General features: G+C 43.4%; 1 protein-coding gene across 2 annotated transcripts in view; it reads left to right on the top strand.

The window, feature by feature from the left end:
• The window catches only part of LOC139689692 (uncharacterized), a 39,225-nt gene that overhangs the window by 8,450 nt on the left and 15,599 nt on the right, over nucleotides 1-15,176 (top strand). For both annotated transcript variants that reach the window (XM_071586892.1, XM_071586893.1), the window contains one exon: nucleotides 7,672-7,884. In XM_071586892.1, coding sequence (XP_071442993.1) covers nucleotides 7,672-7,884 — 213 coding nt within the window. The remainder of the gene's footprint in view (nucleotides 1-7,671; nucleotides 7,885-15,176) is intronic.

Below are 15,176 nucleotides of genomic sequence, written 5' to 3' on the forward strand. Positions count from 1 at the left end.
TGAGTGGGGGACCGGGAATCCGGATGGATAGATAGATAGATAGATAGCGGTCTTTATTTGGGCGAAATTGAGACCAAATGGTCCCTTCTTCCATTTAACCCATCGTCATATACATATTATATTAGCCATTTAAACTTACAGTTACATTCAAATCTAAACATAAACACATAGAGATAGACATAAATTCATTAATCCAAATTTGCACATCGAAAAGAAAAAAGTATATACATATATATAGACACACACATACACATACATACACATACACACACATATATACCTATATGCATACACATACATACACATATACATACATATCCACACACACATACATATACACACATAAAACATACATACATGCATTCATACACATGCATAAATACATACATAAGTACGCACATACACACCCATACATACATACATATACATATATAAATTAAGAATACTCCTTCAAATACTCAAATTAAATGACAGTGAAGATAGAGTACAATAAAATGAGGAAAGTCTAAGCAAAGAATGAGGTTTGTGGGAAAAGCTAGGGAGAGCGTGGCATTGCTCAACTAGTAAAAACCCACGCAGGAAAAACACCCACGAAGAGAAGGGGGGTGTGAAAAACCTGCGAAAACCCTATTAATTAGAGGAAAGATACATGTACATTGTAACAATCATTTTTACAGAGTATACATATTATTAAGTTACTGAAATTGAAATGGAGAAATTAAATACATTGACAACACATGCGGAGTAATGAGAAGCGTGATGTTTCTAAAAATAATTACGCAAACTCCTACCGCTTGAGATGACAAAACAAAAAGCAGGGTAAAAAACAAAGTAGACACAGTGATCTGTATAACAGCTGAGTGGAATGACGGAGGGATACTGGTTAAGTTAAGTACCTGAGGAAAATGAACTTGTGAAGTGCTCTTCTAAATGTTGTTGTTGATGAAGAGTTTTTTATGTCATCTGGGAGAGAGTTCCACAGACGGCATGCTGTAACATGAAAAGATTTGTGATAGATTTCCGTGCGATGGTGTGGGACAAGAAGTTTGTTATTACCCCTGGTATTTCTGTTGTGGATTGAGTTGATGAAGAGGAAGTTTTTGTATAGATAATTAGGGGTGTGCTTTGAAAGTATTCCGTAGAGAAGTGAAAGAATATGTAAATGCCTGCGGCCTTCTAGCTTTAACCAGGATATTTTATTAAATGAGTCGGAAATATGATCGTACTTCCTAAGATCACATATGAACCGCACACAGGAATTATGGGTCTTCTGGAGTTTGGTTTTTAGTTCGCCTGAAAGGTCTTGGTATACTACATCACAGTAATCAAAGTGGGGTATGAGAAGAGTGGACACAAGAAGCATCTTTAAGGAGGGGGGAGCAATGTGCTTTAACCTTTTCAGTGAATGCAGGGATGAGTTAATTTTTCTGCAGATAGCAATTGCATGATCAGTCCAAGATAATGTTTCATTTATGGTTAAGCCTAAATTATTTACTGTCCCTAGGTATGGTATGATAGATCCTTGCAATTTTAGTGGTGGTAGTTTATCAATACTTATTTTAGAATGTATTTTATGGTATCCAATTATGATGGACTGACTTTTGATTGGGTTTATTTTCAATAAATTTTTTATTCCCCATAGTGACAAAGCAGCCAGATCTGCATTAACTTCGTTTATAATTGTAGGTAGGTCTTGAAGGCGGGAATGGTGATATATTTGTAAATCATCGGCATAAAGGTGATGATTGCAATTTAAAATGCATTTACTAATATCGTTTATATACAGGGAAAAAAGCAAAGGTCCAAGAATGGATCCTTGTGGAACACCCCTGTGTATTTGAAGCCAGTTAGAGGATGAATTAGGTGTAGTGACACTTTGGAATCGGTTACTTAGGTATGAGCGAATCCACTGTAAAGACGAGGAAGAAAAATTCAGGTTTTGAAGTTTTGCTAAGAGAATATCTTTGTCAATAGAGTCGAAGGCTTTGGTAAAGTCTAGGAGAGTCATTATTGTCACCTCTTTGCGATCCATGGATAGTCGGATGTCATCTGTTATTTTAAGGAGAGCGGTAGCTGTGCTGTGAGAGGACCGAAAGCCAGATTGTAGAGGATCAAGTAAGTTATTTTCATTCAGAAACTTTGAAATTTGTTCGTGAATGAGTCTCTCGAATGCTTTTGATAAAGGAGGCAAGATGCTGATTGGTCTGTATTCAGCAATGTTAGTGGGTGTGGATTTTTTGGGGATGGGACGGACGAGGGCACGTTTCCAGAGGGAGGGATATGTTTCAGTTAAAATAGACCAATTAAAGATATGAGTTAAAACAGGAAGTACAATGGGAAGTAACTTTTGTATGAGAATAGCTGAAATTCCGTCAGCTCCATCTGAGGAGGACTTGATTTTTTTGAGGACCTGGAGGACTTCCATTTGTGTGACGGGAGAAATTTTGAATGAGCTTCCAGCAGAAACTGGAGTTGGTTCAGAATTTTGCAAACTGTATATGTATTCATTTTTTGCATTAAAGTCGATTTCCGTCGGTGGGGTTGTGAATAAACGGTTTAGGTCGTCTGGAGAAATGTCAGCAGGTAGGGAGTGTTGATTTTTAGTTTTTCCAACACCAAGGAACTTCAAGCTTTTCCAAATATGTGACGGGGGCTCTTTAGATATTTGGAAGGCATATCTGATTTTGGAATTTCTAATGACTTGTTTAGTTTTGTTACGCAGTTTTTTGTAGATATTGAATACATTTTCGTTTTTATGTTTTTTAAACAGGCTATAGACTGCGTCACGCCTACGCATCAAGTATTTTATTTTATCTGTTATCCAAGGGGAGCGTGGTTTGGACAGTCGGATTTTTCTAAACGGTGCATGTTTGTCTCCTAGATCATTTAAGAACGTATTAAATAGTTCTACTTTTTTATCTATGTCGTTGATGAATTCTATAGACTGCCATGGAATGGTAGCCGCATCGGATACCAGGTATTTGTCATCTATGGACTTGAAATCGCGAGTAAGAAGATGGACAGTGTGAGGAAGAGGTGTAAGGCAAGGTGCCCATTATCACCGTTGCTGTACAACCTGTATGCAGAGGAAATGATCTAAGCGGTATGGGGAGAACTGAAGTTAGGAGTGAAAGTGGGCGGGGAATTCGTAAAATCAGTTAGGGTTGCTGTTGACCAAGCTTTAGTTTGTCAGTCAGCCAAGGGGTTGCAAGCATTGCTGAGTGAATTGGAAATTCAGTGCGACAGTTATGGGATGAGAATCAATATTAAGAAAACAAAGGTTATGCGATTTCGAGAAAGAAAAAGGCTAAGCTAAACATTAAAATAGGAGGGCAAAAATTAGGGCAGGTAGAACAGTTTACGTATCTCGGAAGTGTTTTGGACCAACACGGTCAAAGTATTAGGGACGTAAGGAGAAGAATTGCGTTAGGTAAAGAGGCTTTCACAAGGAGGAGGGAGTTGATGACAAGGACGTTGAGTAATGATGAAAAGAGAAAGCTAGTCAAAACTTTGATATGGATGAAGGGCGTATTGATGGGAAGTGGAATGTTGAAGACTGTGATACATCTACATCTACATAATACCCCGCAAGCCGCCGCAAGGGCGTGTGGCGGGGAGAATTTTAGGAAGACGACGATGGAGGGGAGAAAGACTGATAGAGGGGAGAATTTTAGGAAGGCGACGATGGGATTGGGGCCTGTTGTATAGTAGGATACAAGATGAAGAGAAATAAGATATTTAGTAGGTGGTTGCATCCATCTCAAACCTACCCTTACCGGTGGATTACCTATAATAATGATAACATGGGTGACATTAAATAGAGAATGAATCCTAAAGAGTACGGGACTCCGCCTAGGGCGACCGATGGCGGCGGAGGCCTCCGGGCCTTTGTCGCGCGTATCTTGGCTCAACTGATCTGGCAGCGGTTGAGAAGAAAACTCAAATGATGACTGCAACTACTAAGTTAGGGGCGTTGAGCGATGTTGTTGCCATAATTGTTGTAAGATGACCCTCCTTAACGCCATTTACTGGACCACCCTTGGTAGAATGCCCTTGAATGGATATAGGTCCTCTTGGCGGTCAAGTTCCCTTCTCGTTGCGATGACTCGCCTAACAATTTAATCCTAGCATGTCAACCTAATCCAGAATATAATAGAAATACATAATTCGAGTTGTTTTAAACACGAGAACACCGTAAGGTTAACTCATTTATTCTATGAATGGAATGAGTCAGAGTAGATATGGAAACATGAAATAGGAAAAAACTCGCAAGTAGTCTAGTAATAATGAATCTGATTCGGACATGCTGAGTTCACAATATATGCACCGAGTATTTCTTGTGTAGAGTAATAAATGAAGTATTCGACCAGAAATTGAAGAGCCAACCCATTGAATGTTATTTTGCACATATGAGAAAAATTCATGAAAGTAGTTTGATATTTTTTTGTTCTGGGGTAACCTGTAAGATGACCTTTTTTTTTTTTTAAGGTAATCTACCGGTTAAGGTAGGTTTTTCGATGGACACAACTACCAAACAAATATTTTGTGACTACTAACAAAACACAACCCTAAATTCTTTCTACACCAGGTCCCTCTTCATCTCTGAGTACTTTCTTCCGCCCTTCATCCCGTCCAACATCCCTATCCTGTTCCTTCCCTTTCCTCTTTTGCCCAACATTCTACCCTCTATCACAGTCTTCAACATCCCACTGCCGGTCAACACCCCCTTCATCCACTTTTCCTGCCTCCATAGGATTGCTCCCAACAAACCCCTCTCTTCGCCCACCATACCAAGTACTTCCTCATTTGTTTTCTTCTCTGTCCATTTCACCTTCTCCATTCTTCTCCACACCCACATTTCAAAAGCCTCCAGTCTACGTCTATCCTCATGCTTCAATGACCACGTTTCCGCGCCGTACATAGCTACGCTCCATATCAAAGTTTTTACGAGTCTTTTCTTAACATCCTTACTCAAAGTCCCCGTCATCAACTCCCTCCTCCTCGTGAAAGCCTCTTTGCCTAGCGCAATTCTTCTCCTTACGTCCCTACTACTTTGACCGTGTTGGTCCAAAACACTACCGAGATACGTAAACTGTTCTACCTGCTCTAGTTTTTGCCCTCCTATTTTAATGTTAAGCTTGCCCTTTTTCTTTCTAGAAAATCGCATAACCTTTGTTTTATTAATGTTGATTCTCATCCCATACCTGTCGCACTGAATTTCCAATTCACTCAGCAATGCTTGCAGCCCCTTGGCTGACTGACAAACTAAAGCTTGGTCATCAGCAAACCTAACTGATTTTACGAATTCCCCGCCCACTTTCATTCCTACCTCTAGTTCTTCCCATGCCTCTTTGATCATTTCCTCTGCATACAGGTTGAACAGGAACGGTGATAATGGGCAACCCTGCCTTACACCCCTTCCTAACACTGCCCATCCTGACTCCCCGTTTCCCACCCGCACCTGAGCAGTCTGAGACATGTACAGGTTGCGGATTAGCCTCCTTTCCCTCCAATCTATTCCTATTTTCTGCAATATACTCATTAGTTTTTCCCAATTCACTCTATCAAACGCTTTTTCGAAATCTACGAAGCAGGCAAATACATCCTGGTTGTATTCTATATTCCTCTCGATTAATAATCTCATTACTGCAATGGCATCACGCGTACCTCTCCCCTTCCTAAACCCAAACTGGTCATCCCCTAAGTAATCATTGGCCCTATTCTCTATCCTTTTGTTTATGATCCTGAGAACAACTTTAGCTGCGTGGGATATCAAACTAATTGTCCTATAGTCCTCACATGACGTGGCCTTTACCTTTTTCGGAATCGGAACTAAAACTGCTCTCACAAAGTCTTCCGGCCAGATTCCCTCCTCATAAATGCTACGGATCAGCCCATATAGCCTCTTCCTCCCACATTTTCCTAAGCATTTTAAAAGTTCCACGGGAATGTTATCTACCCCCACGGCCTTATTTAGTTTCACCTCCCTTAATGTCCTTTCTATCTCATGGTCTAGTATGCCTGGACCTAAGCTGTCCTCCTCTACGTCATTTTCTTTTTCAATGTCTAACTTTGTTGGTCTGAGTTCTTTACCATACAGTTCTTCTATATACTCCTTCCATCTCTCTTGGATTTTTCCTGCGTCAACTATTACCTTACCCGCCTTATCTCTAACTGTTAGCATAGCTCTTCCTTTCTTACTTCCCGATAACGATTTAACTTTGCTGTACAGCGCACCGATTTCGCCCTTCCTCTGGAGACTTTCCATATCCTCGCACTGCGTCTTCCACCATGCGTCTTTTGCCTTATTTGTTGCCCGCCTCAATTTATTGTTCAATTCTTTGTACTTCATTTTGCCTAATTCTGTATTTATATTCTTCCATTTTCGCCGCTCATCCATCTTTGTAATCATCTCATCCGTGATCCATGGTTTCCTAGTCCTTTTAGCGTTAACGGTTCCAATAGTGTCTTTTGCGGCTTTAGAAAACCCTTTTTTGATCATTTCCCATTTTTCTTCGATAGTAATAAGCCCTTTACCATCCTCCATGATTTTCTCTACCGCCTGTTTGTATTCCTTCCTTTTCAACCCATTTAATGCTTCTACATTCCATTTTCTAACTCGCCGCCCCTGCCTTATCTTTTTGAAACGTACGCTACATTTCATAACAACTAAATTGTGGTCTGTGTCCGGATCCGCTCCCGGGAAGCTGTGGGAATTTATCACACTATTCCTAAACCTGTGTCTAACCAGGATATAATCTAGCTGATATCTTCCTGAGTCACCTGGCATTTTCCATGTATACCTGCGTCTTTTGTGGTGTCTAAACCAAGTGTTGGTGATGACTAACCCCTGTCTTCTGCAGAACTCAACTGCCTTCTCCCCGCGGTCATTCCTCGTGCCTAAACCGTAGTCCCCCACCTCATCACCATCTCTTCCTTCGCCTACCGTCGCATTCCAATCCCCCATCACTATCAAATGTTTCCCTGCAGGAACACACGCGATCATGTCCTCTAACTGATCGTATATCTTATCGACCTCTTCTTCCTTATGGTTGCTCGGTGGCATGTATACCTGAATAATAACTAAGTTCGTCGGTTCTGCTTTTATCTCCACTAGTAGTATTCTATCCGTTACCTGCTCTATGTTGACTACGCTTCTTCCTACCTCTTCATTTAATACTATGGCAACCCCTCGTTGGCTCTCGTCCCCACCGCTGTATATTATTCTATACTTATCACTCCAGTAATCCCCGCTATCTTTCCATCTCACCTCGCATAGACCTAAAAGACCTTTTTATGAATTAAAAAATCCTTGCCCGGGTTTCTATACAGTGTTTTAGGAAACACATTTCTCCGCAAATACTCGAGTTATGATTACGATGATCCACGATTGCAGACTCTTTTACAAATTAAACCGATAGACCAAACATTTCCGTTATAATACCATGGATCCGGGAAAAATTGAAAAGGAATGCATTGCATCCTGGGTAACCGTGTGTTTTTTACGAATGTAATGGAGAAGCAGGTGGATTTGTAGATGAATTTGACTGCGTGTGGATCATTTTTGCGTTCATCCATACGGTTCAATGGCTGGGCGCCTCGCTCCCGGAGGCGCCACCCACTTCGGCATCCTCATGGGCTGAAGCGGCTAATGGGTGCCCGTCCCTCCAGGCATTCTTCTGAAGGGCCGGAGGACAACGTGAAGCTGCTGGACTTCCAGATCTCGAGGGTGTGCTCACCGGCGGCCGACCTCTCATACCTGATGACCACCAGCATCACAGCGGCCGTCTGCAAGGCGCACTGGGACAACCTGCTGAGGACGGAATACCTCAGGACCTTCTGGGACACCCTGGGAACGCTTGGTGCGAGGAATCTCGCCAGCGAGTGAGTGCCAACCCCCTCCTCCCTCCCATTCTGGACCAATTTTGACGAACCAATGAAGTGATGGCGGAGGACGAATCCCCAAAAATTCCCAATCCTACCTGGAAAGTGGTGGCAGTGGTTCTGATTGTAAAACATAGGTCCCCTCCCATAGGCCCCCTCCCCTGTGTAACGTTGAGCATATCAGACCGGAAATCGGAAGGCCCGTAGATACATTCTGGGCAGAGGTGAATGTTTTCCACATCTAGAATTAAGGACTACATGCTGTTTATAAAAAGTATCGGGAAATTTTTAGGAAAATGGATTTCTTTTATGAATCGCTACAATGTCTCAAAATTCTTCAGAGTACTTCTTCCCTTGAGCGTCGGCACACACATTTGCCCTTGCGGCTTTCCCGAGACTTGAAGGCTCCCTGGTAGGCGGAAGGTCCTTAAGGGTACGGGCGGAAGCTTCTTTGATGGCACTTTGGACCCTGCTCCTTTGGTCGTCCGTCCAAAGACCCTCGGGATGAGTTTAGCGGAGATCTTTCGCTTCCCCAAATTTTCAGTAATAATGGTGTGTGCACTGTCATATTATTAATGTCAATATACAATCTGCGATCATGCACGCACTTAGCTGAAGGTATGAATTTAGCACAACGCACACCTCAGCAAAAAATTATTAATAACCTTGTTATGCAGACGCTCTCTTTGCCTATGCTCCCTTTCGTCGGAGTACTTAAGTTTTAAGATGATAGATTTAAAATTATTTACGGGAAATCACTCCCTTTCACCAATTTATTCAAGGCTACTCCATCCTTTCAGGATCTTCTTTCACCTCTGTCACATTCAAACACTTATCTCCGCGCGCGACCTTCTACTCCGGTGACTCCTAATCTCTCTCGTTTGAATGCAGTCCGTTCGAAAGCATACACCATTCATGACTCTCTCCGCCTACTTCTTCCTTTCGTCTCTCATCATCCTATCCCCTCTCATTCGCTCTCTCCATACGGACGAACCAGGGAAACACGATTCACCCCCGCATGTCTATTACCCGCACATTCCTTAATTAGCCACTCATTTCTCACTCTATCTCTTTAATTTTATCAGCGAAAACATTTATCTTGCCACTGTATTTACGTCTCTAATTATCATGTCACCCCAAAGTTTTGCTTTCATGCATTGATGTGAGGACAAGTGTATTTGTAATGTAAGACACGGGATAAGTGTCTCCGAATGTACTTTTACAGGGTAAATATGTAGTAAAGTGAAGCTTATTTCAGGAATTTACATTGATTATTATTTCCTCTATCCAGTTCTGCGAGTTATTTATTGGCTAAGCCTCGTACGAATGCTTTCGTCTTGGAACTGCTTGTCTTCCATTAAATTTTCTAGTTAGCATCAGTGAAGCTATGCTGGGCTCCACTCCTACAGCATAGCTTGATGGGCTCTTCGCCAGCATACTGCATCGTCATCGCAGAGGAGGGTGGGCTCATTTACATATCCAGTCATGCTTTCCTCCCGCCCACATTCATCGATAAAAACATTGCACAACCATGGTTGCATTAGGCATCCTGCTCTCACGGTGTCATTGCAAACCATTCACTCAAGGCCTCAAATTCATCCCTCTGACTAAGTGTAGCCACGCATCGCTTTTATGGAATGTAATAAATGCTAAGTAAACTCACTCCTTGTTCTCACTGTCCTGTTGGCCCCACTGTCGAATGCCTCCTCCGAACCAACAAATGCGCGCAATACGTACACGTCCTATCACACGTCCATGCATTTCTCAAGTACTTGCAGGAGAGGGATCGGATGATTCGCTTATTCCTCACCTGAAAGTCATGCCGCGCAAGCCTTGTCCTGGCTACCCCTCTCTTGTTTCTTGATGGTTTCCTCAACTCTCTCAAGGTAGTAGCAGTTGTAGTTTTCCGAAAGGTGATCGAAAGCTGAGGTAATTTGCGCCATTAGGAGTTGCTGGGAAAGGATGAAGGGTTGAGAGAAACCCGGCGTCTGTGTTAGCCTGCTTTTGACGAATAGGCGCCAAGGAGTCAAACAATTTAACGTCCCATCCGACGGGCGGCGTACCCACTCAAAGTGCCCTCCACAAAGAACCTCAGGTAGGGATAGGGATACCGCTAAAAAATATCGGCCGTCTCCAGGATTCGAACCCGGGCTCTCTGGGTGGGGAACCTCCAGTACGTTTTACTCTTAAGGTGTGGGGGTGTAGGGCGGGAGAATCGCCTCGAGTTCAATGAGAGAATGGCTTCAAATTAACTCTGCTAACTATTCATTGGTTAATAACATTTAGGGTAAATGTTAAAAAATAGGAAAGCGAAAAAACAACAATCGGAAACGCCTCTCCATAGTTTCGAGAGCAGTCCGCACCAGGCTCCGTGACCCTATATTGGGGAGGGGTGAAGGGGGGAGAGATAGACGGGGGTGGGGTGTGGAGGGCGCTGTGAGAACGGTGGTGGGGTAGTGAGGAATCACGGTCAACGAAGCAAATATTGGGGTGCTGACGTCATCTCCCTCGCCTCTGATGACCAACTCCTTTTCTCTGGTGGATTTGGCAGGAGGAGTTATCTTCGTGGCCTTGTTCTGATTAGATTCATTGCAAAATTTAGGATATCTCATCCGGTATAACGAACAGTTGCGCTATTTACAAAGATAGCAAATTTTGCGAAGGAATGATGATTTATCAAATCGGTCTTTTCTCCCGTCAATGTTGATAATCCCAATTATGATCCTTCGCCGACCGACGTAAAATGCGGCGCTCTCATTATTCCATCAGCACCGACGCCAAATTGAAATGATTTGGATTGATCCAGTATGACCATCGTGCTTCCGCTGACTCCCAACCGAGTCTCTCCAGTCGGAAAGTGCCGCTTTCTGTTCGATCGTGGTGATTCGATGGTGGTGGAAAGGGGACCGCCCCTCTGTGTCTTGTTCAGTTGAGAACTTGGGCCCTCGGGGTCCACCGGTGGGTGGGCGAGGACCCACGAAGGAAATGCGGCCGCCCGCGAATGTAAGTGCTTGTCCGATCAGTAATATTGCTTTAATTTTCAATCGGTCGCGGAGATTTCGAACTGTGGGAGTGAAAGACGCTTTGAATTAATATGCTCCTCTTATTCAAACAATGGAGATTAAATAAGGGGGGACGTGTTTGGGGGATTTTTTTGGGAGATGGGGTAGTCAAGGGGTGCATGGTTTGTATGAAAAGTATTGGGAAATTTTACGAAAAAATAATTTATTCCAGATATTGCTACAATGCCTCAAAATTCTTCAGAGTACATTCATTGAGAGTCCACGACTCGAAGGCTCCCTGATAGGCTTTGGATTCCGGAAGACGCGTGCAAGCTTCTTTGACGGCACTTAGGGTCCCATGGTGGTGTCCTTTGAGGGAAGATTTCACTTTTGTAGAAATAGGAAATAGTCTACTGGTGCCAAGTCGGGACTGTCAGGGGGTTGGGGAATCGTCGCGATGCATTTGCAGAAGGTCTTCGCAAGAGGAGACACTCGACCCTGCTCTTCTTGGTCGTCCGTCAGGAGGACGAGTTTAGCACAGATCATTCGCATCGCCTAGTTTTTTTAGTGATAATGGCGTGTGCACTGCCATCTTAGCAATGCCAATAAAACGATCTGCGATCATGGGCACACTAAACCGACACGGCCTTAATTCAGCCCTTCACGAACACGTCAGGGAAAAATTGTTACGGATAATTTAAATATAAACCTTGTAGACCGTGGCACTACTGAACGAAGGGCACGGATTCGATTCCCAGACACGCTTCTCAGGGCACCCAAGCAGTGTGGTTTTCCGGGTACCACATCATCCTGGGTGGGAAGGGTTAAGGGACTGCCTTGTTTCATTGATGTGATAATTTCACCCACCGATGGGATTTGCACTCCTCACCTATCAAACCAACCTTCGGGTTGGTAACTGTGGTTTTTATTTGACAGTCGAATGATGTTAACCTGTACCATAGTAATCAACCCGAAGGCATGTTTAATGGGTGAGGATATAGCTCACTCTTCAATCTTGTCAATCACGAAATGTGACTTGGACAGATACAAACTGACACGGGGGTCAGTTCCCCCGCGGCGTTCCGAGCACTACATTCATTAAATGGCAGTCCCATGTGGTCATGCGACAAGAGATCAGAAAGCAAAACGCGAGATTAATGAAAGTTCTCGGATTTGATTGTAACTAGTTATTCCCTAGACGCTGCGGATGGCAAGTGTGGTCAAGTCATGACATGCAATGCGTGTCCTTTTTCTCTTTCACCTGGCATTTTTCGGTCAAATGTGCCTTCGCCCTTTGCCATTGGTTTTTATAGCAGATTAACTTATCTCATATATGCTGTTCCCTAATTTCGTTCATCCCCCTCCCTCCACGCAGCTCGCCTCCCCTGCCCCCTCTTTAACCGGAAGATGGGTCCATTTGGTCTCAATTTCGCCCAAATAAAGACCTCTTATCTATCAATCTATCCTCTGGAGCGATCGAATCGCTGTCCTGGTGTGGGGCTGGTTGGGGTCGGAGCGCATGCGTTGCGTTGGGGTGGTGCGCATTCCGTGAGTTGAGGCCCCCCTTCCCTCTCGTGCCTGGCACAGCGAACGCCCCGAAGGCAGCGACGGGAAGGGTCATGGGAAGACAACGAGCCTGCTCGCGCTAGTCAACTCCCCTATTGTAGTCTCCAACGCCCTGTGGTCACCAATGTAAATGTTCTTGCCTGAATGCATGCCATGTTTTTTTGTGAATGTATGATTTTGTGGTTTTTGCATTCGGTTTTTTTTCTTTTCTAAATTACGGGTGGATTCCTAACACCCCCCGCCACACGCCCTTGCGGCGGCTTGCGGGGTATTTAGTACATGTACATGTAGATTTCGGTGAAGATGGGAGACAATCAGGACACACGACATCCTGCTCCACTAACACTGGATTTCGCGCGTCAAACGGATCTTCATTATGGCTGTCGCGTAATCCTGATACTTGATTACGGTTCCCTGGGTAAGGATTTTTGGGACAATTGGAGTTTATCAGGGAAGGAATCGAAATTGCTTTAACTCGACAGAGACGACATTTTGGCGCCACGGACTCCAAAAATATCCAATGTTCACAATCCCACGAGTAAAATCATTTACGTATTGTCTGTATGTGCATGCACGGGAATTCGTATCATCGGAATTTAAACGGATGTCCCTTTTATTGTCGGGTACCGAAAACCCCTGGAGAGTCTCGCCGAGTGTAAGGTACATGTTTATTGACGGGTCAAAATTAGTCAGGCGTGCATTCATCCCCTGCCACACACCCGAGCGGTGGCTTGCAGGGTACTAAAATGTACTAAAACACTCAATCCAAATGCGTGATTTGTCGAGGCAGTGACGCCGCCAAGGATACCGCCAATGTCATCGAAAGATTATTTCCTGATTGTTATGACTCAATAGGTTTTTAAGGCAAAAATATTGGTTCTAGGATTTGGTTCGATAAGATCAGTTAAGAGTTTATATGATGTTAACCTTTTCATTTCTTTGTGAGTCAGACATTTTTGAGGTTAAACATAACCAAGGGAATACTCATTCCACGTGCCGTCCAATCCCTCTAGCGACACTGTTGTACACTAGTCCATTTCTAGCGCCACTGATAAAAGAGTCGTCTCCAGTCATACAACATGACTTTTGGCTCGCGCTCGACCATTTAAGTATGCCAGCATAATCCTTATTATAAATCTTACTGGAAGGTCAGGGACTATCGGAGAAGAGTTGAAATTTATTTAGATCAGAATCAACTTTATGTGATATTGATTGAATTGAGCTCTTACGGTTAGCAGTATTGAATAAATGAAATGACTCCAATAGCCGTAAGCATTTTATCTTTCAAAACAACGTACAAATGAGGTTAGTTAGCTAACGCCACAAGTCAGAGGATGGCGTAAAGGGTAAAAAAGGGAAAGAATGAGGGGATCGAGATGGTGCGGGGGCTCACGTACTGGCTTCCCACCCTGAGGGCCTGGGTTCAAATCCCGCCGGTGTTGAATACTTTTCAGAAGTATCTCGATCCCTACTGGAGGTACTTTGTGGAGGGCACTATGAGTGAGTACGCCGTCCGTCGGATGGGACGTTAAGCTGCGGACCCCTTGGCGCTTTTCGTAAAGTGTAGGCTAATGCCGAACGCCGGGTTTCTCTCCACCCTTCATCCTTTCCTGTCCATCCCTTATGGCGCAAATTGCCTCAGCTGTCGGTCGCCTACCCTAAATACTACAAGCAAAAGAATGAGAAAGGTTAATATGAATACGCGTATTTCGGCCACAAAGTAGCCCTATTCAGCGTACTGAAGGTCAATCGTCACGACAACACATTTTGAAGTGAGGTTATTCGTAATTTCCTTTCTCATACCTTCCCTTTTTTACCCTTTACCCCATCCTCTGAATTGTGGCGTTAGCCAACTAACCTCATTTATGCTTTGTTTCGAAAGGTAAACTGTCGACGGCTATTAAGGTCATTTCATTTATTCGACTTTACGTGAACTTAAAGTTTGAAGTTTTAATTAGTGCGTACGCTTACAAAACGAGCTGCAAATGCCAGCGGTAATGCGGGGAGATAATGGAAAATAATTTACGAACGAATGTTTACGAAGTCAATACGTATATCTCCCGCATGTGATACCGCGACTGTGGTCATAACATGTATGTCCTTCAAATCTCCAGAGGGATATCTCCTCAAGTCTTGAGATCTCGGCGTAGTTCAACTTTCTGACTGAGAGCGATTTCCAGCGTACTTTCCCATCAGTTTATTGAAGCCAATTAGTTCAATGCGAATTTTTTAAGTTTTTGCTTCTTCTCTTTTGAAATTAATTCATATGGCTGAATTAATTCAATTCAATTAGGTCAATCAAAAGTGGTTCAATTTCTCCAAGGGATTATTTGAGAAATGCGTCTCGCTTGACTGCCTCCCCTTGGCAATGACCTTCCTCCTCTCGAGCCGTGAGGAAAGGGAGTGGCGAGGCTGGAGAAGCTGAGGGGATGACTGTCTATCGATACGGGATCGGAAAAACGCTCACTCAATCACCCCAAATACTTAAAGTACTTATTTACTTGTATTTCATTTTCCTTATTACTTTGTCAGCGGGCACTTATACAGGAGATCTCCCGATCTGCTCTTAGTAATTCAGCCATTAAAATGTTTCGGATCAAAACAAAACATTCAAGTGTTAAGTTAAGCGTTGGATTATTTTGGCACTTTTCAAATGAAATTCTAGAAGTGAATAGCTCAATTTATTTACGAAAATATACTTCCTAGGAGTATTGTTTCTAATCG

This window comes from Hetaerina americana, unplaced genomic scaffold (genome assembly GCF_022747635.1).
Source record: "Hetaerina americana unplaced genomic scaffold, ioHetAmer1.1.p SCAF_27, whole genome shotgun sequence".
Classification (NCBI taxonomy): domain Eukaryota; kingdom Metazoa; phylum Arthropoda; class Insecta; order Odonata; family Calopterygidae; genus Hetaerina; species Hetaerina americana.